The sequence below is a fragment of the Pongo abelii genome, chromosome 1 (genome assembly GCF_028885655.2).
Source record: "Pongo abelii isolate AG06213 chromosome 1, NHGRI_mPonAbe1-v2.0_pri, whole genome shotgun sequence".
NCBI classification, from domain to species: domain Eukaryota; kingdom Metazoa; phylum Chordata; class Mammalia; order Primates; family Hominidae; genus Pongo; species Pongo abelii.
Genome location: NC_071985.2, coordinates 193,264,548 through 193,291,782, shown reverse-complemented (window position 1 = coordinate 193,291,782; position 27,235 = coordinate 193,264,548). Strand labels below are relative to the sequence as shown.

General features: G+C 42.1%; 2 protein-coding genes across 3 annotated transcripts in view; both read left to right on the top strand.

The window, feature by feature from the left end:
- RLF (RLF zinc finger) overlaps positions 1 to 12,440 on the top strand; it is an 80,078-nt gene extending 67,638 nt beyond the window's left edge. Inside the window, exons 4-5 of one of the 2 annotated variants that reach the window (XM_024247124.3) lie at positions 3,041 to 3,182; positions 7,316 to 12,440. In XM_024247124.3, the coding sequence (XP_024102892.1) occupies positions 3,041 to 3,182; positions 7,316 to 11,971 (4,798 nt within the window). In that variant the 3' untranslated portion in view covers positions 11,972 to 12,440. 2 annotated transcript variants of the gene reach the window in all.
- A 6,871-nt stretch (positions 12,441 to 19,311) lies between these two features.
- TMCO2 (transmembrane and coiled-coil domains 2) lies at positions 19,312 to 23,133 on the top strand. The gene is made up of 2 exons (XM_002810992.4): positions 19,312 to 19,725; positions 22,730 to 23,133. Exons 1-2 carry the CDS (start codon positions 19,489 to 19,491, stop codon positions 23,045 to 23,047), a joined length of 555 nt encoding a protein of 184 aa, XP_002811038.2. The 5' UTR covers positions 19,312 to 19,488; the 3' UTR covers positions 23,048 to 23,133.
- The last annotated feature ends 4,102 nt before the right edge of the window (positions 23,134 to 27,235 follow it).

Genomic DNA, 27,235 nt, shown 5'->3' with positions numbered 1-27,235 from the left:
AGGCTGAGGCAGGAGAATCACTTGAACCCGGGAGGCGGAGGTTGCAGTGAGCCAAGATCATGCCATTGCACTCCAGCCTGGGCGACAGCGTGAGACTCCATCTCAAAAAAATAAAAAAAAATTATTTGAGAGACCTTAGTTCTCAACCTGCCTTTTACCACTTAATGGATCTACCTTTGTTGCCAGGCTGGAGTATAGTGGCAAAATCGAAGCTCGCTGCAGGCTTGAACTCCTGGGCTCAAGTGATTCTCCCACCTCAGCCTTCCAAGTATCTGGGATTATAGGCATGAGCCTCTGTGCCCGGCTTTAGTTAGTGAATTTTATTTTATTTGAGAGAAGATATTACTCTGTCACCCAGGCTGGAGTATACTGGTGAGATCACAGCTTACTGCAGCCTTAAATCCTGGGCTCAATGACTGCCCCGCACCTCCCACCCCCCTGCCTCTGCCTCCTCAGTAGTTGGGACTACAGGTGTGCCACCAAGAGTGGCTAAGCTTTTTTTGTTTGGTTGATTTTAGGGTCTTACTGTGTTGCTCAGGCTGGTCTTGAACTCCTAGCCTCAAGTAATCCTCTGCTGAGGTTATAGGCATGAGCCATCATGCCCAGCCCTGCAGTAAATTTTAGATAGTTGACATCATTTACTCGTTTATCGTTACAATCAGGATTTACTGGCTTTGATAATTTTTGTTCTGTTCAAATAGGACAGATTTCACATACATATGACAGATTACAAAAATTTTTATTACTTAACCTGCTTAAATCTGAAGAAAGCAATTGTGTGTTTAAAATGAACAGTTATCCCAGCTTGCCTGGTTGGTGGCTATTTTCACAGCTGGCCTATCTCAATTTTCACTTCTTGTGGTTAGGAAAGTAGCACTAGCCAAATAAAGGCAAATATTTAAAGGTATTTTAAATTAATTGTATTTGTTATAGCTCAAATTTGCCATCCTGTTAAGCTTCATTCATTTATTTATTTTTTTTTTATTTTATTTTTTTGAGACAGAGTCTTGCTGTGTCACCCAGGCTGGAGCGCAGTGGTGCAATCTCAGCTTACTGCAACCTCCACCTCCTGGGTTCAAGCAATTCTCCTGCCTCAGCCTCCTGAGTAGCTAGGATTACAGGCATGCACCACCACACCCAGCTAATTTTTGTATTTTTAGTAGAGACAGGGTTTCACCATGTTGGCCAGGCTGGTCTTGAACTCCTGACCTTGTGATCCACCCACCTTGGCCTCCCAAAGTGCTGCGATTACAGCCATGAGACACCGCGCCCGGCCAGTCATTTATCTTTTGAGACACCATATATTCGCGCCCGGCCAGTCATTTATCTTTTGAGACACCATATATTCATTTCAATCTTTGAAGCAAGTTTTATAACTACTTAAAAATTTCACCTTATGCCAGGCACGGTGGCTCATGCCTGTAATCCCAGAACTTTGGGAGGCCGAGGCAGGCGGACCACCTGAGGTTGGGAGTTAGAGACCAGCCTGACCAACATGGAGAAACCCCATCTCTACTAAAAATACAAAATTATCCAGGCGTGGTGGCACATGCCTATAATCCCAGCTACTTGGGAGGCTGAGGCAGGAGAATTGCTTAAACCTGGGAGGTGGAGGTTGCAGTGAGCCAAGATCGTGCCATTGCACTCCAGCCTGGGCAACAAGAGCAAAGCTCCGTCTCAAAAAAAAAAATCACCTTACAAGTTCCCTCTTTAGAAATATAAGAAAATAAATTCCGTTAAATATATTTACTTTAAATTACATGTTTTCATTTCTTAAGCTTTGGATTTGTAGCCAACTTTCTGGGAGACAGTCTGTGTTAATAGCAATATAGGGTATCAGTGTTTTTAAATTGGCTTATGAAAAAGTACAGATTTTTAAATGAAAATTATTTAATCAGTATCCATTGATTTACTTAAAAGAGCCACATGTATTAAGTGATAGCATTCTTTTTAGTTTAGTTTTTTTTTTTTTTTGAGATGGAGTCTTGCTCTGTCGCCTAGGCTGGAGTGCAGTGGCGCTATCTCAGCTCACTGCAACCTCTACCTCCCGGGTTCAAGCAGTCCTCCTGTTCTCAGCCTCCCAAGTAGCTGGGATTACAGGCGTCCACCACCATGCTCAGCTAAGTTTTATATTTTTAGTAGAGACAAGTTTTCACCATGTTGGCCAGCCTGGTTTCGAACTCCTGACCTCAAGTGATCTGCCCCCCTTCACCTCCCAAAATGCTAGGATTACAGGCGTGAGCCACCCGCCATGCCCGGCCTCTTTTTAGTTTTGCTATTAGAAGTGATAACATTCTTTTTAGTTTCACTATTAGCTTTCCTTGCATTCACATTTTACATTCTCATTAGCATTTCTATCCTTGGCATTGTTGAGTTTCTAATGCTTTTTTGCTTGAGTGTTTTACCCATTAAATGTTTTTGTTTAATTTATTATTTTCAAGCTTTCCTTTTGTTTCCATAATGAATCTTTGTGAGATTCCTGTATTTTAGCCATTTCCAAAAAGTGCCATTTTACTTATTTCACTGGTAGTATTTAACCATTCCAAACTACAGGCTCTAAGTAGCATCCTGACATTTTAGATCTGGAAAGGGCCCTTAAGATCACTGTATAGAAGTGTACCATTAGAGTGTCTATTTGTTGTATATATATTTCGTTGTTAGTTTAGTGATGGCTGATTATCTCTGCCCATTAGGACAGGGCTTAATTCAATCAGTATATTAATTACCAATGTGAAGGATAAAACCTTTTAGAACAACATGGGATCTAAATAAGTTTTTTTTAAATGCCACTGTTAAGGAGGTAGTGTTTTGTTTTTATTTTTCCCCCCAAACACAAGAGAGAAGTCAGGGAATTGTTACGGAGGATTTTTAACAATTGTATCAGTTTGGGAGAAAGCAGTAGTGAATATAGACAGCTTTTAATCTAGTTTTTGTTTTCTCTACTGTCAGCTTTCTACAGATCAAAAAATTGGGTTGCCGGGGGCAGGGCAGCAAATACCAGTTACTTTAAATGTTTTACCATGATCTTCTTTTTTTATAGGGAACTGACTCTTTTTTGGAGTAAACTGCAAAGAAGAATTGACCCTTCTTTAGATACTTTTTTGGAGCGCTGTCGTCAGTTTGGTGTCATAGCTAAAACGCAGCAGCATTTATTTTGCCTCATTAGAGTTATACAAACTGAAGTGAGTACTTTATGCCTTCTCTGCTAACTGTAGCTGGAGGAAAGAAATGAGTGGGAAGATAACTTATCAGGAAATTCCCTTTAAAGGAAGATAAGAAATAATGGGTTGTAATAAGATTAATGGAATTGACCACATCTGACTGTTTCTCCAGATTGACTTCCTATAATTAATCAGAAACAAATTGATGGTCAAACAAGTTAAGTGATATTTATTTCTAATTACTGTGAATGAAGTTGTGTCTCCTGTCACATTAAGAACATTTTAAGAGGCCAGGCACAGTGGCTCAAGCCTGTAATCCCAGCACTTTGGGAGGCCAAGGTGGGTGGATCACTTGAGCTCAGGAGTTCGAGACCAGCCTGGCCAACCTGGTGAAACCCTGTCTCTACTAAAAATACAAAAATTAGCCGGGCATGGTGGCGGGCGCCTGTAATCCCAGCTACTTTGGAGGCTGAGGCAGGAGAATCGCTTGAACGGGGAAGGCGGAGGTTGCAGTGAGCCAAGATTGCACCGCTGCACTCCAAGCTAGGTGACAGAGTGAGACTTGGTCTTTTTTTTAAAAAAAAAAAAAAGAACATTTCAGGGTAACTATAGAACTTGCCTGTTTAAACAATTACTTTATAATTGGCCATTAGAACATTTTGTTTTGTTTAAATCTTTAATAAAGGTACTAAATTTCTATTATTGAATAACATCACAAAAATTAATACTTAAAACAATGTCCATTTTTATCAGTTCAGTTTTGTAAATCAGAAATCCAGCACAGTGTGGCAGGATTCTCTTCTAAGATTATCATATTGGCTAAAATGTAGTTGGCCAGGCTAAGTTCTGTCAGAGGCTCTGTGGGAAATCCACTTCAAAGCTTGTTCTTATCATTGACAGGTTTCAGTTCCTGTGGTTGTAGGACTAAGGTTTCTGTTTTCTGGCTGGCTGCCAATCTGGGTCTGTTCTCAGGTACTAGAAGCTACACTCAGTCTTTACCTCTATTTTCAAGCAGCAAGGGTGCAACAAGTTGGTGCTTGAAACCTGACATCCTCCATCTCTGACTTTAGTTTTCAGTTTTTGGTTGAGACAGGTCTCGCTCTCTCACCCAGGCTGTAGTGCAGTGGTGTGATCATAGCTCATTACAGCCTCAAACTCCTTGGCTCAAGCAATCCTCCCGTCTCAGCCTCCAGAGTAGCTGAGACTACAGGTGTGTGCCACTATACCCGGCTTTTTCTTTTTTGGCAGGGAGCAGTGGTAGATACAGGGTCTTGCTTTGTTGCCCAGACTGGTTCTCAACTCCTGGCCTCAAGCAATTCTCCCACCTCAGCCTTCCAAAGTGCTGGGATTATAGGTGTAAGCTGCCACACCTGTCTGCTTGAACTTGGGAGGCAGAGGTCGCAATGAGCCGAGATCACACCATTGCACTCCAGCCTGGGCGACAGAGTGAGACTGTCTCAAAAAAAAAAAAAGCAAAGATTAAATGACTTGGCTATATCCTATGTGCACTTGCAACAGTATGCCAAGTCAGTCTTGATCCCTCACCTTCCTAGTTTAAGACCCACCAATTTCTTCAAAATTCAGCTCCACATTCCATATCCTGATTCAAATTTATTCACTACTCCTTTCAGTAACTTTTTGGCATATATGTTCAGAATATATAATAGTATTTCTGGTTACTTTTCTTTGAAAAGTGGTGTTAGTGATTTTTCAAATGTTACCATCATCCCAGCCAGATTAGGCTGTTTAAGAAAGAATGGCCATTCTTTGCTGTCCACCTCACAGTCTTCCAAAAGGAGTTAGTAACTTGTTGAGAAACTGTGAATTATTTTAAAATTTAGCTGACTTTCCCCAAGTCCTCTCTGCTCTTACTTACAAATGATAAACTTATATCACATCATCCTAATAAGTCAAGAGACCTTTGGTCTAGTCCTGTGGAGCCATTAAAGCAACATGGCCTGTTTTACTTGGACTACATTCCAAATGAGAGGGAGAAACTTCTATATTCTTTAGGCCACTACTGTTGTGGGAAGTCTGCCATTCACAACAGAACCAGATCCTAGCTGATACAGGCTAGGTAATGCCTCTCTTTCAAAAAAGCTAGAGTCTCAGCTCGTCTGAAAGGTAGGGAGTTATCTCAGTTGATTGTTCACAGTCAGTTACAGACTGAACTCTGTTCTACTCTTTCCCCCCTTCTCACTATTACACTTGACTAGTTTTAAAGAAAAAAAAAGCTGGAGGCTCAGTTTGCAAGGGATTCTACACTCACTCACTCCCTTTTCACCTACCAGTCCACATCTCTTCTACTCTTCAGGCCAAATATCTTTTTTTTTTTTTTGAGACGGAGTCTCACTCTGTTGCCCAGGCTGGCGTGCAGTGGCATGATCTCGGCTCACTGCAACCTCTGCTTCCCAGGTTCAAGGGATTCTCATGCCTCAGCCTCCCGAGTAGCTGGGGCTTTGGGCCTGCATCACCACGCCTGGCTAATTTTTTGTATTTTTATTAGAAATGGGGTTTTGCCATGTTGGCCATGCTGGTCTTAAACTCCATGCCTCAAGTGATGTGCCTGCCTTGGCCTCCCAAAATGCTGGGATTACAGGTGTGAGCCACCATGCCTGGCCTAAATGCTTTTAAGTCCTTACTCCTCTGCTCACTGGTTAGTGACATTGAGCAACTTAACCTTCTGAGTGTTGGGGTTTTTTTGTGTATAAAATGAGGATAATATGTGCAAAAAAGTTTATTTCAAATAAGTGCCTAGGATGTAGTAGGGGTTCTGTAAATCAATGACAGTGATTTCTTTGTGTTCCCAGCATTTAGAATGAATGATGCCCAACACAGAATTAAATACCTGGCCAATTGTTTACTGATTTAAACAGTGGATTTACTCCATTATTTTACATCGTATTCTGTTAAATAGTTACAATGTGCCAGCGTTATTATTTCATCTTTATAACCTTAGGAGGAAAATCTGTTATTACCATTACTGTTATCATTTTACCAATAAGGAAACTGAAGTTTAGAGGTTGAGAACTTGTCACTTGTTGTGAAGCTGGGGTTCAAAGGCAGTCAAAGTCTGATTCTAAAGTCTCTGCTCATAGCAGTGCGTTTTAAGCCACTCTGACATATCTTGCTTTTCTTTGCTCATGTCATTTCCGCATTTTATTTCAGCCTCTCAGATAAAAAGAGTTATCTTGTATGTACCAAGCTTTTATCACATATGACCAAGTCTTCCTAATTTTAAACTAGTTTCTGAGAACCTGCTGCCATGGCAAGATTTTCTGATTTCTGTTTTTTCCCTGGAAAGCTGAGATTCAGTACACATGTGACGGTGACTATAAATTACCAAATTCTTTCAGGAGGAAATGGAGAGGATCATTTATTTTATCTTTGAAGTTTTGAAAAATCCAAGTGTTCATGATACAGAGAATTTTTTTGAGATGGAGTTTCGCTCTTGTTACCCAGTCTGGAGTGCAATGGTGTGATCTTGGCTCAACTGTAACCTCCACCTCCTGGGTTCAAGCGATTCTGCTGTCTCAGCCTCTGAGTAGCTGGGATTACAGGCATGCACCACCACACCTGGCTAATTTTGTATTTTTAGTAGAGACGGGGTTTCTCCATGTTGGTCAGGCTGGTCTCAAACTCCTGAACTCAGGTGATACACCTGCCTCGGCCTCCCAAAGTGCTGGGATTACAGGCGTGAGCCACTATGCCCGGCCAAAGAGAATTTCTTAAATTGAATTTAATCTTAGACTCACATCTATACCTCTGTTTCCTGTTGCTGCCGTTTTAAACCCTGCCCCTCTACTCAACATCATTCTATTTTGAATCCTCCAGTGACCTTTTTTATCCTGAATTTCTTTGGATTCACATGCATTTATTGTTTATGCATTCGGGGTACAGATAAATTCCTTGGAAGTAAGGAACTGCTTTAATACACAGTGCCTAGTAAATGTACATTGTTCATAGTTGTAGCATCTAATGCAGTTCTTTGCATGTTGAGAAAGAAATATCTAAATGTAACTTTCATGAAGAAAGATTTAAGATAAAATTTAGGAACTCTAAAAGTTTTTACAAGCTAAAATTCCTTATCAGTGAAAGTTATATAATCTTTCTGTATGCAAAAAAATAATTTTTTTATCCTCTTTTACTTACAGGCACAAGATGCTGGTCTTGGGGTGTCAATTTTACTGTGTGTCAGAGCTCTTCAACTCAGATCAAGTGAAGATGAGGAAATGAAGGCATCAGTTTGTAAAACAATTGCCTGTCTTTTACCAGAAGATTTAGAAGTTAGACGAGCCTGTCAGCTTACAGAATTCTTAATTGAACCCAGTTTGGATGGATTTAATGTGTTAGAAGAACTGTATTTGCAACCAGATCAAAAATTTGATGAAGAAAATGCACCAGTTCCAAATTCTCTTCGATGTGAGCTCTTACTAGCTTTAAAAGCCCACTGGCCTTTTGATCCTGAGTTTTGGGACTGGAAAACTTTAAAACGACACTGCCACCAACTTTTAGGACAAGAAGCCTCAGATTCTGATGATGATTTAAGTGGCTATGAAATGTCCATTAATGACACAGATGTTTTAGAGTCATTTCTCAGTGACTATGATGAGGGTAAAGAAGATAAACAATATAGAAGAAGAGATTTGACAGATCAGCATAAGGAGAAAAGAGACAAAAAACCCATTGGCTCTTCTGAAAGATATCAGAGGTGGCTTCAGTATAAGTTTTTCTGTTTGTTATGTAAGCGGGAATGTATAGAGGCTAGAATTCTTCATCATTCTAAGATGCATATGGAAGATGGAATTTATACCTGTCCAGTTTGTATTAAAAAATTTAAGAGAAAAGAAATGTTTGTTCCTCATGTGATGGAGCATGTTAAAATGCCACCAAGCAGAAGGGACCGCTCTAAAAAGAAATTACTGTTAAAAGGCTCTCAAAAGGGTATTTGTCCTAAGAGCCCCTCTGCAATCCCAGAGCAAAACCATTCATTGAATGACCAAGCCAAAGGAGAGTCTCATGAATATGTCACATTCAGCAAATTAGAAGATTGCCACCTGCAAGACAGAGATTTGTATCCATGTCCCGGTACAGACTGTTCCCGTGTGTTTAAGCAATTTAAATACTTAAGTGTGCATCTTAAAGCTGAACACCAAAATAATGATGAAAATGCCAAGCACTACTTGGATATGAAAAATAGAAGAGAGAAGTGTACTTACTGTCGACGACATTTTATGTCTGCTTTTCACCTTCGAGAGCATGAACAAGTGCATTGTGGGCCTCAACCTTATATGTGTGTATCTATAGATTGCTATGCTAGGTTTGGATCAGTAAATGAGCTACTTAACCATAAACAAAAGCATGACGATCTGCGTTATAAATGTGAATTAAATGGCTGTAATATTGTTTTCAGTGACTTGGGACAGCTTTACCACCATGAAGCACAACACTTTAGGGATGCATCTTACACATGCAACTTTCTTGGCTGTAAAAAGTTCTATTACTCCAAAATTGAATACCAGAATCACCTCTCAATGCATAATGTTGAAAATTCAAATGGAGACATAAAGAAATCAGTGAAACTTGAGGAGCCTGCAACAGGTGAAAAGCAAGATTGTATTAATCAGCCCCATCTACTTAACCAAACTGATAAATCACATTTACCTGAAGATCTTTTCTGTGCAGAATCAGCTAATTCTCAAATAGATACAGAAACTGCAGAAAACCTGAAAGAAAACAGTGACAGTAATTCTAGTGATCAGTTAAGTCATAGCTCTTCAGCTTCAATGAATGAAGAGCTAATTGACACACTAGATCACTCTGAAACTATGCAGGATGTATTGTTATCTAATGAGAAAGTCTTTGGGCCCTCCAGTTTAAAAGAAAAATGTTCCAGTATGGCAGTTTGTTTTGATGGGACTAAGTTTACCTGTGGTTTTGATGGCTGTGGTTCCACATACAAAAATGCAAGAGGAATGCAGAAACATTTACGGAAGGTTCATCCATACCATTTCAAGCCCAAAAAGATAAAGACGAAAGATCTGTTTCCCTCTTTGGGTAATGAACATAATCAGACAACTGAAAAGTTGGATGCAGAACCTAAACCCTGTTCAGATACAAACAGTGACTCCCCAGATGAGGGTCTGGATCACAATATTCACATTAAATGTAAACGAGAACATCAAGGTTATTCCTCAGAATCCTCCATTTGTGCTTCTAAAAGGCCCTGTACAGAGGATACCATGTTGGAACTTCTGTTACGCTTGAAACATTTAAGCTTGAAAAACTCAATAACACATGGATCTTTCTCAGGGTCATTGCAGGGGTACCCATCCAGTGGTGCTAAGTCTCTTCAGTCAGTTTCATCTATCTCAGACCTTAATTTTCAGAATCAAGATGAAAATATGCCAAGTCAGTACCTTGCACAGTTGGCGGCTAAGCCGTTTTTCTGTGAGCTTCAAGGATGCAAATATGAATTTGTGACCAGAGAGGCTCTGTTAATGCATTATCTTAAAAAGCATAATTATTCAAAAGAAAAAGTCCTTCAGTTAACCATGTTCCAACATCGGTATTCCCCATTTCAATGTCATATTTGCCAAAGGTCATTTACAAGAAAAACACACCTTAGGATTCATTATAAAAATAAACATCAAATTGGCAGTGACAGAGCAACTCACAAACTATTAGATAATGAAAAGTGTGATCATGAAGGCCCATGTTCAGTAGATAGGTTGAAAGGTGATTGTTCTGCAGAACTTGGAGGTGATCCCAATAGTAACTCTGAGAAACCACACTGTCATCCTAAAAAGGATGAATGTAGTTCTGAAACAGATTTGGAATCATCTTGTGAAGAAACAGAAAGTAAAACATCTGACATTTCATCACCAATAGGCAGCCATAGAGAAGAACAAGAAGGAAGAGAGGGCAGAGGTAGCAGGCGAACTGTTGCTAAAGGAAATCTGTGTTATATTTTGAATAAATACCACAAACCATTCCATTGTATTCATAAAACTTGCAACTCCTCATTCACCAATCTAAAAGGCTTAATTCGCCATTACAGAACTGTACATCAGTACAACAAAGAACAGTTATGTTTAGAGAAAGACAAAGCAAGAACCAAAAGAGAACTTGTCAAATGTAAAAAGATATTTGCTTGCAAATATAAGGAATGTAATAAACGCTTCCTGTGTTCCAAAGCTCTTGCTAAGCACTGTAGTGACTCTCATAACCTAGACCATATTGAAGAGCCTAAAGTACTTTCCGAAGCTGAATCTGCAGCAAGGTTTTCTTGTAACCAGCCTCAGTGCCCTGCTGTTTTTTATACATTCAACAAGTTGAAGCACCACTTGATGGAACAGCATAATATTGAAGGGGAAATACATTCAGATTATGAAATTCATTGTGATCTTAATGGCTGTGGCCAGATTTTCACCCATCGCAGTAATTACTCACAACATGTATATTACCGACATAAAGACTATTATGATGATTTGTTTAGAAGCCAGAAAGTAGCAAATGAGAGACTACTAAGGAGTGAAAAGGTATGTCAAACAGCTGACACTCAGGGGCATGAACATCAGACCACCAGGAGATCATTTAATGCTAAGGCTAAAAAATGTGGCTTAATCAAAGAAAAGAAAGCCCCAATAAGTTTTAAAACCAGAGCTGAGGCCCTCCATATGTGTGTGGAGCACTCTGAGCACACACAGTACCCCTGCATGGTTCAAGGATGCTTATCTGTGGTGAAGTTGGAGAGCAGCATTGTGAGGCATTACAAACGCACTCATCAGATGAGTAGTGCCTATTTAGAGCAACAGATGGAGAACCTTGTTGTTTGCGTTAAGTACGGTACCAAAATTAAGGAGGAACCCCCTTCTGAAGCAGATCCCTGTATAAAGAAAGAAGAAAATAGAAGCTGTGAATCAGAGCGCACACAACACAGCCATTCCCCAGGTGACAGTAGTGCACCTATCCAGAACACTGATTCCTGTCATTCAAGTGAAAGGGATGGAGGTCAGAAAGGGTGCATAGAAAGCAGCTCAGTATTTGATGCAGATACTCTGCTCTACAGGGGAACTTTGAAATGTAACCATAGTTCAGAAACCACTTCCCTAGAACAATGTAATATAGTTCAGCCTCCTCCTCCTTGTAAAATAGAAAATTCCATACCTAATCCCAATGGGACTGAAAGTGGGACTTATTTCACAAGTTTCCAGCTGCCTTTACCAAGGATCAAAGAATCAGAAACTAGGCAGCATAGTTCAGGGCAAGAAAACAATGTAAAAAATCCAGCCCATGTCCCAAAAGAGAATTTTAGGAAACATTCACAGCCCCGGTCATTTGATTTGAAAACTTACAAACCTATGGGATTTGAATCTTCATTTCTGAAATTTATTCAGGAAAGTGAAGAGAAAGAAGATGATTTTGATGATTGGGAGCCTTCAGAGCACTTAACATTAAGTAATTCTTCACAGTCCAATAATGATTTAACAGGGGATGTTGTGGCAAATAATATGGTGAATGACAATGAACCTGAAGTTGACATACCTCATTCTTCCAGTGACTCTACAATTCATGAGAACCTGACTGCAATCCCACCTTTAATAGTAGCTGAAACAACAACAGTTCCTTCCTTGGAAAACCTGAGGGTCGTATTGGACAAAGCATTAACAGACTGTGGAGAGCTTGCCTTAAAACAGCTTCATTATCTTCGGCCAGTGGTTGTTCTTGAAAGATCTAAGTTTTCCACACCAATTTTAGACTTATTTCCAACAAAAAAGACAGATGAGCTTTGTGTAGGAAGTTCATAAGTAGCAATTTTGTTTTAGTAACAGACTGGCTCCAACACTGCAACATGGGGACATTTGCCAACTCGAACAAAGGCTGAGAAGCAGCCACACCGTTGTTTAGGGTAGAATAGGCTGTATTTACATGAATGTATAATATCTATGTCAGCAGTATTGGCTGAGTCCATTAGCTCTCCAGTTGGTTTAATGATTGGGTTTATTTTTTGTTTGTTTATTAAAAAAATGGAACTGTACACTTGTTTGGTGCTAATTAATACATCAAAATATACTGGGGCTTCCTTTTTCAAATTAAGTGTGCATGATTGTATATGGAACAAATACTAAGGTCCCAGGGTGGGAGGGCTAGGGAAAGGGATATGGAGTTCTTACTTGACTTGAATGTGCACCTGAGGGTGCTTTGTGTAATATATTGTACACTACAGCATCTTATATTTTTTGAGTTGAGTTTCAATAAATTACAATTTTTCACCCATTCGTTGTTTACTCATAATGAGTTTTCATGCCACATGTAAACTGAAATTGCACTTGTATTTTCTGAAATATGCCATTAACATTTTACCCCAGTAATTTTTTTATTTCTTATTAGCTAAATCATTCAGAACAAGGTTCTTTTTTCTTTTTTTTTTTTTAAGACGGAGTTTCGTTCTTGTTGCCCAAGCTGGAGTGCAGTGGTGCAGTCTCGACTCACTGCAACCTCCTCCTCCCGGGTTCAAGTTATTCTCCTGCCTCGGCCTCCCAAAGTTCTGGGATTACAGGCATGAGCCACCGTGCCCATCCCAGAACAAGGTTCTTTTTATCTTAAAATTTTTGTTTTTCTGGAAAGATAATTCTGAGATTGAGTAATTAGCTGTGGGAGTCAAGAGCTCCCAGAGGATGTCCAGATGTTGGCCGAGTAGAAAGGAGAGGATATGCCAACCAGAACATGAAGGACATAGCAAATTCAGAGGGCATGTTTCTATGAAACTACAAATAATTTGATACGCTGGCAATAAAAGGGGAACAAGAGAGTGACATCATTGTAGAGATAGCAGGAACTAAATCATGAAAACTAAGGAGTTTAGATTTGAGTCTATAGGCATATATCAGTTGAAGTGTGGAGTGCTCACTTGATTTGAGGAGCTGAAATTGGAAACAGTATACTTGAAGTAATTGAAGCAAGCTTGGTGAGTGTATTTACTGACAATTGCAGCAGAGGGCAGGGTAGATGAAATTGAGATATTTAAGGAGACAGGATTTTGGGGGCTTGGGAGAGTGAAGGAAAAGATTTGGTACTGATGCAACCATTTTAAGTAGGTATACAAAGAAGGAATGAATATTTGGGAAGATAATGGAAACCAAGGTGAGTTTGGCTTTTAGATGTGTTGAGTTTCATTGGACTGTGGGACGTCTGTGTCTAATGAGAAGGATAGCAGTATGTCCTAATACAGCAGCTTTATTTCCTGTTCCTTGTGAAGTTTTCAGCTACTTTCATTAGCTAAAAATGAAGTGACTCAGACAACTAACATCTCTCTCATCCTTGTGGTTAGATTTTTTTTTTTTCAACGGAGTCTCGCTTTGTCGCTCAGGCTGGAGTGCAGTGGCGCAATCTCGACTCACTGCAACCTCCGCCCCTCCAGGTTTAAGCAGTTCTCTGCCTCAGCCTCCAGAGTAGCTGGGATTACAGGCGTGTGTCACCACGCCTGGCTAATTTTTTGTATTTTTAGTAGAAACAGGGTTTCACCATCTTGGCCAGGCTGGTCTTGAACTCCTGACCTCGTGATCCACCTGCCTCGGCCTCCCAAAGTGCTGGGATTACAGGCGTGAGCCACCACGCCCAGTCTGTTGTGGTTAGAATTTCAAGACCTTTTCTCTGACCCTTAAATCTTATTTTCTTGTTTTGTCAGCTCTTCAGGAATTTCATTCTGTCACCTCACCCTGAGTGTAAAGCACCCCCATAACCAAGTCATTTATTGTCTCAGATCCCAGTAGGTAACAGGATTCTGAGAAATCCGAATGATCTGAGTAAGACTCTGTTGAAAGAAGTGGCAGAAATGAGGATCTTAGAGACTGAGACCGCTATTGTTTCTTTGGAATCAAGCTAATTTCTTCAGTGGCTTTAATTTCCTCACTTATGAAGGGAGGAGGTAGAGGTGAAAGGTCCCTTTTTGTGATTTGAGCATGAGAAGCATCTGTAGGCCTAGTGAAAGTTCCTCATACGAGAGAGATGGTTAGCCCAGAGTAAGAGAAATCTACTAAGACTGAACTATATCCATTCAACCACACAGAACTTGTAGCCCCTGGAAGGACCACGTGAGGCCATTCACAGTGGAACTAAACCCAGATTTTAAGAACCCAATTAGGCCAGGCGCCATGGCTCAAGCCTGTAATCCCAGCACTTTGGGAGGCTGAGGTGGGCGGATCATGAGGTCAGGAGATCAAGACCATCCTGGCTAACATGGGGAAACCCCGTCTCTACTAAAAATACAAAAAATTAGCTGGGCCTGATGGCACACGCCTGTAGTCTCAGCTACTTGGGAGGGTGAGGCAGGAGAAACGCTTGAACCCGTGAGGTGGATGTTGCAGTGAGCCGAGATTGCGCCACTGCACTCCAGCCCGGGTGACAGAGCGAGACTGTCTCAAAAAAAAACAATTCAAATATAAGCCTAAGTAGTTGATCCTAAGATCACTGTCTATCCCAGTTAGAGCAGCTTGCATCATTTGATCTTTATTAAAGACTTTTGGCTGGGCGCGGTGGCTCGCACCTGTAATCCTGGCACTTTGGGAGGCTGAGGCGGGTAGGTAACCTGAGGTCAGGAGTTTGAGACCAGGCTGACCAACATGGAGAAACCCCGTCTCTACTAAAAATACAAAAATTAGCTGGGTGTGGTGGCAGATGCCTGTAATCCCAGCTACTCAGGAGGCTGAGGCAGGAGAATCACTGTTGGACCCTGGAGGCGGAAGTTGCAGTGAGCTGAGATTGCACCATTGCACTCCAGCCTGGGCAACAAAGCAAGACTCCGTTTCAAAAAAAAAAAAAAAAAAAAAGACTTCCATGTTTAAACCAGCATAAGTGACTATACAATAATACAGGGCGAAGGGTTTTTTTTTTAGCTTGTAGTAATCATTTTAACTTGATATCTCTGGAATTTGTCCCAACCCTGGCACAGACCTGAAAGCACTGACTTTGTTTTCAAAGCTTTTTCAATTCAAGAGTGCCTCCAAAATGGTGAGTAGGAATGAAGACTTCCAGACACTTCTATTCTTGCCTTTACCCAGAATTCTCTTGCTTCAGTGTTTTCCCCATTTTCATGAGCCCATGTGTGAAATAGGGTAAGGAACTGTGGAGAAGAAAGTTTTTTATTAGCCTTCCTTGGGGTATTCCATTCTCAATCTATCCTTTCTCAGTCCCAAAAGGCCTACTGAGCTGAACTGCCTAAGACATAATCATTCACCAAATATTTAAGTACACACATTTAAAGAGATACAATTCCAGATGCAATGGGAAACAAACAAACAAAGTTGTCAGGGCCATCAAGAAGCTTTCACAAGGTGAAGGGAGGGCTGGAGTATCTCAGAACATTGTTACTTAAAGTGTGGTAGTGGGCCAGCAGTATGGGTGTCACCTAGGAAATTGTTATTAATAAAAATGCATAAATTCAGGCCCTACTCTAGACCTACTGGACCCAAATGTGCGTGTTAGTAAGATCTCCAGGTGATTCTTAGGCACAGAAAACTTCTAGAAGCACTGGCCTGGAAGTGGAAAGTACTGTGAGAATTCAGGGTAATTGTGCTTTTTAGCATTTTACATAAAATTATGTTGAATTTTCATAATCCTATGAAGTAGGTGCTGTTAATATATTTGACAAAGAACAAGATGAAGTGTCTTGCCTGGCTGGCACAAATAGAGGTGGAGCCCAGTTTCCAATCTCTTCTGACTAGAAGAATGTCAGAGAGGGACATTTAGTATAAAGGAATAACAGACGGAAAGTTGCAGGTGGTATTTGAAGTACCAAAAATACCACAGTTCTGTAATGTGAGTGTTGTTTGTGAAGGTGAATAGTGGGAAATACAATTTGAAGTGTAGTGAAAGCCAGGTTATTCAACTCAAACTCCACAGTCATATGGTGCTGACATTTCTTCATTTGAGTATAGAGATGGGAAACGTGCATATTTTTTTCTGTGAATAACATGTAACCTACGAAAAAGACAAGTTTTCTTTTCTAAAAGAAACTTACTCATTTTTGTTATTTTTTGAGACGAGGTCTCATTAGGTTGCCCAGGCTGATCTTGAACTCCTGAGCCCAAGCAATCCTCCCACCCCAGCCTCCCAAAGTGCTGGAATTGCAGGCATGAACCACTGCACCCGGCCAGAAACTTCTAAAACTCAGAAAAGTTGCTCCTCTTCCTACCCCAAGGTAAACTGCGATACCTCCTGGCTTTATACTACTGATTTTATACTCTATTATGTAGAGCTGTGTCTAGAGAGAGTGGCCTATATCCCTCTATGACCTTCTTGGTCTACTCCTGCAGGAGTGGCTTCTCTGACAGACTGCATTTGGAGGTTTGATTCACTCTGGGGAAGGTAACCAGGATAGGCAAGAGATTTAAAAATCTGTCAACATGTATTTGGCAGGTATAACCTGAAAAAAAAGACCAGAGGCGTAGGAAAGCTATCTAAATGGTTAAGAAGCCAAATATTTACAAAGCATATACCATCTGCTAGCCCCTGGGTGGTAGGTGTTGAACAAGACTCATTTCCTGCATCATAGAGATTTAAGAATCCAGTAAGGGACTGGGTGCGGTGACTCACGCCTGTAATCCCAGCACTTTGGGAGGCACAGGCAGGTGGATATTTGAGGTCAGGAGTTTGAGACCAGCCTGGCTAACATGCTGAAACCCTGTCTCTACTAAAAATACAAAAATTAGCCGCGCTGTAGTGGTGCGTGCGCCTGTAATCCCAGATACTAGGGAGGCTGAGGCAGGAGAACCACTTGAACCCAGGAGGCAGAGGTTGCGGTGAGCCAAGATCAGGCCACTGCACTCCAGCCTAGGCAACAGAGTGCGACCCTGTCCCCCCAACCTCCACCCCCCACAAAAAAAATAATCCAGTAGGGAAGACAGACATTAAAACAGTACAAATAATAAAGTAAAAGTGCTTTTAAACAGGAGGGGTGGAGGGGCTTATGAGAAGGGGACCAAAAAAGGACAGCAAAAGCTTCATTGAGGATAATGTTTAAATGGAAACCTAAAGAATCAATAGAAGTTAGCCAGGCAATAATCTGTAGTCCCAGCTACTCGGGAGGCTGAGGTGGGAGGATCACTTGAGCCCAGGAGTTAGAGGCTGTACTGTGCAATAATCGCACCTGTGAATAGGCATTGAACTCCAAGCTGGGGGAGGAGGGGGAAGCCAGGCAAAGAACAAGAGCTATCCAATTATGTGCCAAGGCTTTGTGGTTCAACAGCTTGGTGTGTTGGTGACATTGATAAGACTACTATAGCTGGAGTTGAAAGAACAAATGGCAGAGGAAGAGAAGACTTGGTAGGTAAGCAGGGACCAGGCATTTTAGTGCCCTGTTAGCCATGTTACAGATTTTGGATTTTGTTTGAAAGGCAATGAAGAACCTATAAGAATTTTTCAAAGGCGGACTGGGTGCTATTTCTCATGCCTGTAATCCCAGCACTTTAGGAGGGCAAGGTAGGAAGATCACCTGAGATCAGGAGTTCGAGACCAGTCTGGCCAACATGGTGAAACCCCGTTTCTACTAAAAATGCAGAGATCAGCCAGGCGTGGCACGTGCCTGTAGTCCCAGCCACTCAGGAGGCTGAGGCAGGAGAATCGCTTGAACCCAGGAGGCAGAGGTTGCAGTGAGCTGAGATCGCACCACTGCACTCCAGCCTGGGCAACAGAGCGAGACTCTGTCTAAAAAAAAAAAAAAGAAAGAATTTACCAAAGGCTTGAAAGTAGGTATTGCACAAGTCAGTAAGTCCTAATAGGGCATGATGTGGAAGACTACTGAGTGGAAGTGACTGACAGATGAGTGGGTGGATGCCACTATTAAAGGTAAACTGAAGGCCAAGTGTGGTGGTTCACACCTGTAATCCCAGAACTTTGGGAGGCCTAGGCGGATGGATCACAAGGTCAGGAGTTCGAGACCAGCCTAACCAACATGGTAAAGCCCCATCTCTACTAAAAATAAAAAAATTAGCCAGGCGTGGTGGCCACATGCCTGTAATCCCAGCTACTCAGGAGGCTGAGCCAGGAGAATCGCTTGAACCCCGGAGGCAGAGGTTGCAGTGAGCCAAGATTGCACCACTGCACTCCAGCCTGGGAGACAGGGTGAGACCAAAACCCCGTCTCAAAAAAAAAAAAAAAAAAAAAAAAAAAAAAAAGCCCTGTTTATATCCTATCTCCTTGCTGGGTGCGGTGGCTCATGCCTGTAATCCCTGCACTTTGGGAGGCCAGGACAGGTGCATCACTTGAGGTCAGGAGTTCTAGACCAGCCTGGCCAACATGGTGAAACCCCATCTCTACTAAAAATACAAAAAATTAGCCAGGCATGGTGGCGGGCGCCTGTAATCCCAGCTACTCAGGAGGCTGAGGCAGGAGAATCGCTTGAACCTAGGAGGCAGAGGTTGCAGTGAGCTGAGATTGCGCCACTGCACTCCAGCCTGGACGACAGAGTGACATGCCAGCTCAAAAAAATAAAAATAAAAAATCCTATCTCCTCACATTTCCATTCAACCTCAATACACCTCAGTTTTTTTTATTATGTGAAAACAGCTGCAACAGCTGCTGTCCATTTGAATTGTTGGAAATGTAGATCTACACTAACCAAGAGAGAAGCCACTAGCCACATATGGCTATTTAACATTTTTTTTTAGATGGAGTCTCGTTCTGTCACCAAGGCTGGAGCACAACATCAGCTCACTGAAACCTCTGCCTCCCAGGTTCAAGTGATTCTCCTGCTTCAGCCTCCCAAGTAGCTGGGACTACAGGTGTGCACCACCATGTCAGGCTAATTTTTGTATTTTTGGTAGAGACAGGATTTCACCATGTTGGCCAGGCTGGTCTTGAACTCCTGGGCTCAAGTGATCCACCTGCCTTGGCCTCCCAAAGTGCTGGGATTACAGGCGTGAGCCACCATGCCCAGCCAAATTTAGTTAAAATGTAAAATTCAGTCTCTGCTGCACTATTTACATTTCAGGTAACTAGTGGTTACCATATTGGACATGGCAGATAAAGAACATTTTCATTATTGCAAAAAGTTGTACTAGACAGCACTATGCTAGAGCCAGAACTAGCCAAAGATCAGATAAAGCAATATGAATGAACTGAAAACCCAGGCCGGTGCCTGGTTGGTGTTGAGTAAGATTCATTGGTTGGGTGAGTGGGAAGCAAGCTGACCTTTGGAACAGTGACATCACAAAGCACAGCTCACAATGGCTCTGGAACACCTAGGCCCCCAGACTACTCTCCCTAACTCATATTTAGATTCCTGAAGCTTCTGCACATGTAGTTCCTGGAGCTGCTGCTTATTAAAATGTCAACATCTTCATCTTCTAGCTGGGACAACCTCTTAGAGTCTCTCTCTCTGAGCACAGTATGGAATTGGATACAAGCAAGTTTTTTGGGAGAGACTAGTGCACCTCAGCAAACAAGTTTGGGACTATTAGATAATCTTGCTCCGGCTGTGCAAGTCATCTTGAGGATTTCTTTCTTGATTTTATTGGGAATAGGAATATATGCCTTATGGAAACGAAGTATTCAGTCAATTCAGGTTATACTCTTTTGTTACAAACATTTATATAATTATAAATTGAAATTTGATTAGTTCTCTCCCATATTGCTGCCACCAGTTTTAAGATCATGCAGATGTGCAAAGGCGAACCTTTGTCTCTTAAGTTGGCAGAAACTAGGTTATCCTTGAAAATCTCCATCAATTAGGCTTTGGGCATAAAAATGCTTTTCTCACAATGGTCTTTGGCTTGTCTTCTGTAATAAAATAGACCAAACATGTTGGTAACCTGAAAAGACAGCCTTACCCTCAAAAATTTTTGATCACTTATTCATCTTTGAGTGCTACTATGTTTATAGAATAGGCACCAAAGTATAGCTAGGATCACGAGTATGGCCTTTCTTACTATGCCATTGTTCTGTAACTGATAAGGAGGCATATGTATTAAGTCATCACAATGTGTTCATTATTGTGTTTTAACAAGATAAGGCTCCATAAGTATACAGGAGCTCTTTGGGGAGTAGGAATTTAACTGGCTGGGATTGTGAGAGACAGGATTTTACATACTTCTGTGTAGTCACCAATAATAATAGTTGACATACAATATAGTCAAATGCTTTGAGAATCTCAAAAATTCCATGAAATGGATGGAGGTTATTTTCACATGACAAGTGAAGAAACTGAGTTGCACTGAGGTTCAGTGGAAACTTAAGGTGACAGGCTTTTAAAACGGCTTCCTTAGAGTGACAAGTTTACTTGATAAATGCAGAGAGAAGTTGTTACTGGATCATTTTTTAGCATTCACTTATTTTCATATGTCACTATTGTTTAGTAATCATGGTCACAGATCCTTTCTATTTTAAACCATCACAATCCTGCATAACAATCAGGGAGAGATTATTTGCTCCATTTTGTAGATGAAGAGAACTTGATTGTCACCCACCCAAGTTCACAGTTTGTAAGAGCTGGCAAAATTGGAGTTTGAACCGAATTTTTAGGATTTGAAATTCAGTTCTTCTCCAAAATCTCATTTAATGTAAACCAACTGACCTAAATCTTGAACAGGAATGTGTGTGTGTGTGTGTGTACACGCACGCACATATATATGTATATTGTGAGGATTAAAGAAGATATTGTATGTATAAATCTTAGCACATATATTCAATAAGCGGTGCTACGGTGAAACCCCATCTCTACTTAAAATACAAAAATTAGCCGGGTGTGGTGGCACGCACCTGTAGTCCCAGCTACTCAGGAGGCTGAGGCAGAAGAATTGCTTGAACCCGGGAGGTGGAGGTTGCAGTGAGCCAAGATGGTGCCACTGCATTCCAGCCTGGGCGACAGAGACTCTGTCTCAAAAAAAAAAAAAAAAAAAAAAAAAAGTGGTGCTAGTTGTTATAATAAGGAACAAGATGATTTTTTTTCTTATCCTAGCAAGGATCTGTCCTACTATACATATGCTTTTGTTATTTATTTATTTATTTATTTTGAGATGAAGTCTTGCTCTTGTCCCCCAGTCTGGAGTGCAATGGTGCGATTTCGGCTCACTGCAACCTCTGCCTCCCAGGTTCAAGCAATTATCTTGCCTCACTCTCCTGAGTAGCTGGGATTACAGGCGCATACCACCACGCCCAGCTAATTTTTTGTATTTTAAGTAGAGACGGGGTTTCACCATGTTGGCCAGGCTGGTCTCGAACTCCTGACCTCAGGTGATCCGCCCACCTTGGCCTCCCAAAGTGCTGGGATTACAGGCATGAGCCACCGTGCCTGGCATATGCTTTATTTTTAATTTTTATTTATTTTTTATGTTTTAGAGACAGTGTCTTGCTCTGTCGCCCAGGCTGGAGTGCAGTGGTGTCATCATAGCTCACTGCAGCCTCAAACTCCTGGTCTCAGGTGATCCTCCTGCCTCAGCCTCCTGAGCAGTTGGAACCATAGGCATGCACCACCAGGCTTGGCTAATTTTTAAAATTTTTTTGTAGAGACAGGGTCTCGCTACGTTCGCTATGTTGCTCAGGCTGGTCTTTAACTCCTGGCCTCAAGCAATCCTCCCATCTCAGCCTCTCAGAGGGCTGGATGCAGTGGTCCACACCTATAATTTATTTTATAGAAATAAAAAAATATATATATATATATAAAAATTTTTTTAAGAGACAGGGTCTGGCTATGTTGCCCAGGCTGAAGTGCAATAGCCATTCACAGGTGCCATCATAGCACACTACTCCTAGGCTCAAGTGATCCTCCCACCTTACCCTCCCTAGTAGCTGGGACTATATGTGTGTGCCATTGTACCCAGATCTCTCCTAGTATATTTTAAAAACCTTTTCCATGACCAAGAAATCCAGTTTTTCAGACTACTATGTCCTAAAGTGTACTTGGAAGTGTGAATTTCTAGATTCCTGTCCTGGCTCTGCCACTTCCAATATATAACCTTGGACAATGACAGAGTTCAAACTAGAAGGTATGTAGTTATCCAGTTGTGTTTTTTCTGCATAAATAGATCATACAGAGGCAAAGTAACTTCCAGACATTCAGAAAATGGTGCCTGACCTGCCTACCTCTCCAGTTTGCAGTGAAAATCAAAAGATGAAATAGGTGTGAAAATATTTTGCTAAGGCTGGGCACAGTGGCTCACGCCTGTAATCCCAGCATTTTGGGAGGCCAAGACGGGCGGATCACGAGGTCAGGAGATCGAGAACATCCTGGCTAACATGGTGAAACCTCGTCTCTACTACAAATACAAAAAATTAGCCAGGCGTGGTGGTGGGCACCTGTAGTCCCAACTACTCAGAAGGCTGAGGCAGGAGAATGGCGTGAACCCGGGAGGCGGAGCTTGTAGTGAGCTGAGATTGCGCCACTGCACTCCAGCCTGGGCGACACAGTGAGACTCCATCTCAAAAAAAAAAAAAAAAAAAAAAAATTTGCTAAATGGGAGACTTGTTATTGGAATGAGGAATTATTGTTACTATTAGGTTTTTGTTTTGTTTTTCTCTTATAGATAGTAAACTGTAGCAACTAACACTCAACTTCTGTTGTTCCATTTTAGAAAACATTGTTGTTAGTAATCACACTCTACAAACTTTACAAGAAGGGCTCAGATATTTTTGAGGCTTTGCTAGCCAACCCAGAAGGAAGTGGTCTCCGAATTCAAGACAATAATAATCTTTTCCTGTCCTTGGGTCTGCAAGAGAAAATTTTGAAAAAACTTCAGACAGTGGAAAACAAAATGAAGAACCTAGAGGGGATAATCATTGCTCAAAAACCTGCCACAAAGAGGGATTGCTCTTCTGAGCCCTACTGCAGCTGCTCTGACTGCCAGAGTCCCTTGCCCACATCAGGGTTTACGTCCCCATTTGAAATGTGATGGACTCCAATCTTTTCCAGGAAAGCACTGTTTCCCTCATGTGTGCAGTGGTGTATCAATAAAGATAGAGAACGCTATTGAAATTACCTTGCAAAGACTGGCTCTCTATTTATAGGGCTGAGCTTCTACTTGTATGGATGGTGGAGTATAGTGGGGTATAGTGGTAGTTAAAAATGTCTCTAGGATTGTGGTGTACACTCAGCAGGCTGGAGACCATAAGCTGCCATAGATGGGAGAGGATAGCTGGGCTGGAATCTAAGGCTGTAGGAAGAGAAGGGAGGGTGGTCAGGTACATGGTCTTGAGGTCCATGCTGACGAGGTTAGACTAAATATAATAAAAAGTAGGAAAGTGCTGTTTGAGGGCCCTGCAGTGGACTGTCCTTTAGAGGTAGGCTGACCCCTGTGCTGGTCTTTGGCCTAAAGGTATATATGCAGTCCAGGGGTCTCCTGCATTAATTACTCAAAAGTGGACACGGGTGGGAGTAGATACAGACTGACATAAAGGAGACTGATTTTATCCAACTTTTACTGATACCTACTCTATGCTAAGCATTGTGATAACCCCTAGGAATCTTTCCTGAGTGCTTCAGGAGCATTCAGTTTGGCTGGATGGACAAGTAATTTCAGATCAGGGAATTATAATACAGTGGGGTCATAACTTTTTTTTTTTTTTTTTTTTTGAGTCAGAGTCTCGCTCTGTCACCCAGGCTGGAATACAGTGGCAGGATCTCTTCTCACTGCAACCTCCGCCTCCTGGGTTCAAGTGATTCTACTGCCTCAGCCTCCCAAGTAGCTGGGATTACAGGTGTGCATCACCATGCCTTGCTAATTTTTGCATTGTTAGTAGAGACAGGGTTTCACCATGTTGGCCAGGCTGGTCTTGAACTCCTGACCTCAAGTAATCCACCCACCCTGGCATAACAAAGTGCGGGGATTACAGGCATGAGCCACCGCACCTGGCCATAACATCTTGAACAGAGGAGAATTCTCCTTGGCAGGGAGGGAAGAATGGAGAGATTCCACTCAATGAGTGTGTACCCTGAGAGAGAGAGATGGCCCACCTGGGAGGTGGCAGAAAATGGTTCTCTCAGCAGGCCTCAGATTCCACCAACTTTATAGTGTGTGCATTTTTGCCCCAATAAATGAGAGAGATCATGGTCATTTGAAACACTGTGTAACTATCTGGCACCTAAATGAAATATTTCATACCCACAGAGGAAGTCTACAGAAAAAAAACATTTCATCTGGTATGCAGATAAAGTGATTTGTTGCCATGCTGGAGAAAAACTGGCTATGCTGCTCAACAAGACACAATGTAAGGCTGGGTGCAGTGGCTCACGCCTGTAATCCCAGCACTTTGGGAGGCCAAGGCAGGAGGATTGCTTGAGTTCAGGAGTTCGAGATCCACCTGGGCAACATAGTGAGACCTTATCTCTACAAAAAATAAAAAAATTAGCTGGGTGTGGTGGTGCACACCTGCAGTCCCAGATACTCAGGGGGCTGAAGCAGGAGGGTCACTTGAGCCTAGGAGATTGCTGCAGCAAGCAGCCCGGATGGCAGAGTGAGACCCTGTCTTTAAAAAAAAAAAATAGCAGTCTCCAAAGTGGCATCTTCCTAAGGGAAGGGTAATCTTGACCATTTGTAATTTCTGCCTGATCCACTGGAGTTAAAATGCCACCCCTGGATGAGACTTCACTGTATCGTGCACTAAATGCAAAAACAGGTGGGTGAATACAGGGTGGGGCCAGGAAAGGCTTTGCAAAGGAAGTGACATTGAGGTGTCCCATAAATGATTACACAGGCAGTCAAAGAAATGGAAGATAATATTCCTGAGCGGGATCATCATGGAAGTATATTTTTATTTTTATTATTTTTTGAGACAGAGTTTCGCTCTTGTTGCCCAGGCTGCAGTGCAGTGGTGTGATCTCAGCTCACTGCAACCTCTGCCTCCCGGGTTCAAGCGATTCTCCTGCCTCAGCCTCCCGAGTAGCTGGGATTATAGGCACCTGCCACCATGCCTGGCTAACTTTTTGTATTTTTAGTAGAGATGGGGTTTCACCATGTTGGCTCGGCTGGTCTGGAACTCCAGACCTCAGGTGATCCACCCGCCTTGGCCTGCCAAAGTGCTGGGATTACAGGCATGAGCCACTGCACCCAGCCCAGAAGGATATATATATATATATATTTTTTGAGACGGAGTCTCGCTCTATTGCCTAGGCTGGAGTGCAGTGGCGCGATCTCGTCTCACTGCAACCTCCGCCTCCCGGGTTCACGCCATTCTCCTGCCTCAGCCTCCCAAGTAGCTGGGACTACAGGCACCCGCCACCACACCTGGCTAATTTTTTGTATTTTTAGTAGAGACAGGGTTTTACCGTGTTAGCCAGGATGGTCTCGATCTCCTGACCTCGTGATCCACCCGCCTCGGCCTCCCAAAGTGCTGGGATTACAGCCGTGAGCCACCACGCCTGGCCAAAAAAGAAGGGTTTTGAAGAGTAGATTGATGTCAGGTAATGAAGGACCTTGAAGGTCATACCATATATACCATATATACGTTGGGCTTTATAGTATCATAAATGGACCATTATAGGGTTTTTGTTTTTGTTCTTTTTTAACAGGGAGTAACATAGAATTAGTAGCCTATATGAGAGACAGAACGTATGAGCTAGGAAGTAGAATGAGCTAGATGCAAAAGAAGTAACAGCTGCTCTTGTAAGGTACCCAGGCTGGAGTGCAGTGGCGTGATCTCCGCTCACTGCAACCTCCCCCTCCCGGGTTCAAGCGATTCTCCTGCCTCAGCCTCCGGATTATACGCGTCCACCACCATGCCTGGTTGTTTTTTTTTTTTTTTTTTTGTATTTTTAGTAGAGATGGGGTTTTGCCATGTTGGCCAGGCTGGTTTCAAACTCCTGGCCTCAAGTGATCCACCCACCTCGGCCTCCCAAAATGCTAGGATTACAGGAGTGAGCCACTGCGCCCAGCCAAGGGGGATCATTCTTTTCTTGAGGCTGGAGCACTTATGGCCAGAGTTTCAATTAAGGGACCTTGAATGCTTGGTAAGCAGAGAATCAAGGCAAGATAGGGAAAAAGCTTGAGAGCAACTCTATCATTTAGGTTAGACAGGGTAGATGGACTACCCTACAGCAATGTCTATCACTTTAGGGATAATAATCTTTATCCTTCAAATTCAGTCATTTTCCTTTATTTATTTTTATAGAGATGAAGTCTCACTGTGTTGCCTAGGCTGGTCTCGAACTCCTGCACTCAAGCAATTATCCCACCTTGGCCTCCCAAAGAACTGAGATTACAGATGTGAGCCAGCACACCCTGCCAGTCTTTCTCCTTTAGCAAAATCCTGCCAACAGCCTGTTTTGAGGTTCCCATTTTTAGACTCCATACAGGCCAGCCCTTCTATTAGTACTGTCTTTCTGAAAAGAGAAACAAGTGATTATTCACTTTCCATAATTCACTAGTTCTCCACTGCCACCACATTAGTCTGCACTACCATCTCTCACCTGGATTCTTTTTTCTTTTTTTCTGATATCCTTGGCAACTGCTAAATCACCTGGATTCTTGAAATGGCCTCCTAACTGCACTCCCTCCTTCCAGTCTCCATTAAATTTATTCTCCACGTTGTAGTGAGAAGGATTGTCTGCTCAAAACTCTGCAATGCTCTGCTCAAAATCCTGCAATGGCTTATTCTTTCATTCTAAGTAAAAGTCTTTTAACTAAAAGACTGCATGATGGCATGGATCTGCACTCCCCCTCTTCCTTACTCTTTCCACAGCCTCTTGCCATTCCTCAGATATGATAAGCACTGGCCAATCTCAGGGCCTTTGCACTTGCTCTTCACTCTGATTGGCAGTTTCCTCAGATATCCACACAGCCTCTTCTCTTACTTTTTTGAGGGGACTCCAATGCCAGTTAATCTGAGAAGGCTTCCTTGACCAACTTATGTAAAGCAGCACCCCTCACACCAACATGCTGTATTGCCTTTTTGCTGCTTTTTCTTCATAGCACTTATCACCACTTCCACTTTTACTATTGAATATTTGCTTATTATTTATGAAACACTGCATCCACCCCAGCTAAGAATGTAAGCTCCAGGAGAGGGGCTTTGGTTCACTGCTATATCCCTGGCACCTGGAGATGCGTCTGGCATTTCACAGACATTCAGTATTTATTGAATGA